Source organism: Coffea eugenioides, chromosome 2 (assembly GCF_003713205.1).
Source record: "Coffea eugenioides isolate CCC68of chromosome 2, Ceug_1.0, whole genome shotgun sequence".
Taxonomy (NCBI): domain Eukaryota; kingdom Viridiplantae; phylum Streptophyta; class Magnoliopsida; order Gentianales; family Rubiaceae; genus Coffea; species Coffea eugenioides.
In genome coordinates, this window is record NC_040036.1 from 5,720,598 (window position 1) to 5,723,752 (window position 3,155).

At 38.3% G+C, this 3,155-nt stretch overlaps 1 protein-coding gene across 1 annotated transcript; it reads right to left on the bottom strand.

The window, feature by feature from the left end:
- Positions 1 to 599: 599 nt before the first annotated feature.
- Positions 600 to 2,778, bottom strand: LOC113763277 (peroxidase P7). The gene is made up of 4 exons (XM_027307040.1): positions 2,528 to 2,778; positions 1,860 to 2,051; positions 1,315 to 1,480; positions 600 to 1,134 (listed from the first exon to the last, which is right to left on the bottom strand). Exons 1-4 carry the CDS (start codon positions 2,738 to 2,740, stop codon positions 740 to 742), a joined length of 966 nt encoding a protein of 321 aa, XP_027162841.1. The 5' UTR covers positions 2,741 to 2,778; the 3' UTR covers positions 600 to 739.
- Positions 2,779 to 3,155: the final 377 nt, after the last annotated feature.

A 3,155-nucleotide genomic window follows, 5' to 3' on the forward strand; every position in this document is an offset into this window, starting at 1 on the left:
GGTATCCAAATTTTGATATACGAGCAACTTTAGTTTCCAAACTTTGGATAAAAGTAAATTTAGTACCCAATCTTTCAACTTTTAAGCACATTTAGTACCCTTGATAAATTTTTCTTAAATTACTACCGGAAAGAGTCACATAACAGTCACATATCCCGCAGTTAGTGTATAAAAAAATGTCAAAAAATGTAAAATTTAGTCCTTAAGCCTATTACTTTGTGTCAGAAAGATATTTAACTTTTTTTAGATTTTTTTTAATACAATAGTTGCTAGATATGTAACTATCACGTGACTCTTTCCCGTAGTAATTTGGGAAAAAAATCGTCAAGGGTACTAAATATGCTCAAAAGTTGAAAAATTAGATACCAAATTTGTTTTTATCCAAGGTTTGGGGACTAAACCGCTCATGTGTCAAGTTTGAATACCAAAATTGCATTTTTCTCATCTCTTAATTGACAAAAAAGGGGTGCAAAAAAAAAAGAAGAGGAAAAGAGGGGAAGACGAAAGAGTAATTTAATAAGCATAAAAATGTGGTTATTTTAGGATTTTCAAAGAAAATCTGAAAGTACACTCGTACCTTTATGATTAAAAGCATTCGTCTAACTATAATGGTGTCTTAGACAATACTAGTAGGGAACGAAGAAGGATGACAACCCGCAAAAAAAAAAAAAAAACTGCTGACATATTAAGCACACAAATCTTTTTCTTGAATGTAGTCCAAAGACAAGAAAATGCTGGTCTAGTTAACTCTCCTGCAATTCTTCCTAATCTCGCCCTTGGATCCAGTGAGAGGCTTAATATCACCCATCTTGATCATGGCTGCTGCAAAATCAGAGGCAAAGGAGCCTGGGTTGTTGCTATATGCTCTAACGGCTGAATCAGTTGACCCGCCATTAAATAACTGTTGATCCGAGTGAAGCAGCCCTCTTCGGTTGACAAGGTTCTTGAAATAGTTATTGTCAAAATTTGTGGGAGTCTGGAGGTCCAGAGGTGCCAAATTGTTGTCCCCTGATCCGCTAACACTTGGGCAGTTGCTTTGCCTTGTTCGAGCCAAGGAACTGTCCAAATTGTTGGTCTCATTGTAGATGCGTGCTCTGAAATTTGTGCATCTTGCTAGTCCAATCGTGTGAGATCCTGAAATCATTGCCAAGTTTAGCGATCTTGCAATTTGATTTTCAGCTGTGATTTTGCGTGCCAGTTCAATGAAAGAACTTAATTCAACTTGAATATCTTGCAAGAAATCATGTTTAAGCAAGGTATTTATTGAATTTTGTTACGAGGAATAACTAGTCTGAAAAGAGAGAGTAGTTCAACCAGATAAAGCAACGAGGTCCTTGCTAGAGAGTCCAACTGCACTGAATCTGGAAATTAGAGCGTTAAGATTGGTGGTTGGCGGAGGAATGCTATTATTTGCAGCAGCTTGACTTGCAGTCCTAGCATCTCTTCTTCCAAGTTTTACATCCCAGCGGGGGCCACCAAGCTGCGGATTACAAACCATAATTAATTTAATCGCATGAACTTACTAATTGGTTGACCAGTTTATCAACACTAATTAGGTGATGATTCGATTAATAAAAGATAAGTAATACAGTACTCTTGGGACAGCATGCATGAGATTATTGCAATTATACACTTGATTCACTTTCAATAAACTATAAACGCGTCATATTAAGTACTTAAAAGCAAAGGGCTATTGGTTGGCGCTAATCACTAAACACAACCAATTTTTAGTTAAAGTTACTTGCAAGGCATGGATTCTTGCATCAGAATGCAATGGATGGATGCAACTAAAATTTAGTAGGTCGAATGAGTTGGGGGGCTTATCTGCAGTAGTAAAATAGGGGGACACAGCAACTTACGATCTCAACAGAGTCACGAGCAGCAATGGCCAAAACGTCAGCACAAGAGACCACACCGGGACATGCCCTCTCCACAGCTGACTTTATATTGTCGACCACCTCAAATCCCCTGGCAGAATTGAAATTAGGAGCTGCCCTCTTCTCCCCTGTGAAGGAGGAAGTGTCGTCAAGCAGGACTGAACCATCGCATCCCTGCAATGCAAATTCCAGCATATACTGGGTTATTAACATGTAGATTTTGGCAGATATTATAATCTGCAACTACGTCAACATGTTTCAGCTAAAACATTAAAAAAAAGGGTTAAGATCAATAATCAGTTTCTTGATTAATTTGCTGTCTCTTAAAGCTGTTAGATGTCGGGCCATTGTGTGGGACCTGTCGCCCAACGTCGTACTTCTGCATGCCATTTGCAGGGTCCCTAAAAGTTGCCCGAAAGCTCGACAAGACGCTATAGGAACAAATTTAACATGCTATTCTTTACACTTAAACTCTAAAAGCAAACAATACTGAGCCATGCATGTCAACAAAATCAATGTAGACCAAAATAGTTTAAGCTAGGTGCTTAGAAGAAATGTGAAGCTTAGAAGTAAGTTTGTAGCCATATATAGTACATATATAGGAGTATGCAGGTTGTCAAGCTTTAAGCAAAGATGTCAAGGTGAATTACGTTAACAAAGCAATCATGGAAAAATAAGCGGAGGAGAGAAGCTCCCATTCGGGCTTCCTTTGATATTGCAGATTGCACTGTGGATTTGACCGTGCTAAAAAGATTCGGACAAGAGTGGTAGTAGAAATTAGTTGAAAGTTGAGCTGAAGTGCTTCCTATAACTAGGAAGAGCACGCAGATAGTTAAGCTCGAAGAGACCGGGAATGAAGCCATTCGTGGTTCTGGAAAATAACAATAACTAGGAAGCTTGATTATGAAAATTAACGGAGATGTTTGTTATGCAAAAATACTGATGAAAGCTGAAGTTTATATAAAGGGTCATGAGTACTGGTGTGGACTACTTTTTCGTCTTGTGTTGGCCACGGCAGGTTACCTAACTCGAAGACTCGCTTGCATGGCATTTCTCCCCTACGTCTGAAAGGAACCACTTGAAAGGAACCCATGCAAGAAATTGACACCAATACTAGAAGGGAACTGGTAAACTTAAAGTTAAAAAAGCAGCTTAATTGTTTTTTAAGCACATAAAAGATAGAGGATGCTTAAGTTTTTGTCAAAAAGGGGGTCCAATAAAGCAACATTAATCTTTTGATTTGGTGAAGACTCGAGAGATAGTGAGAATAAAAGCACA

Coding starts and splice junctions, on each gene's coding strand:
- LOC113763277 (XM_027307040.1), bottom strand. CDS start 2,740: ATGGCTTCATTCCCGGTCTCTTCGAGCTTAACTATCTGCGTGCTCTTC. Junction 2,052..2,527: donor TCCATGATTGCTTTGTTAAC/GTAATTCACCTT, acceptor TTTGCATTGCAG/GGATGCGATGGTTCAGTCCT. Junction 1,481..1,859: donor CTCGTGACTCTGTTGAGATC/GTAAGTTGCTGT, acceptor TGTAATCCGCAG/CTTGGTGGCCCCCGCTGGGA.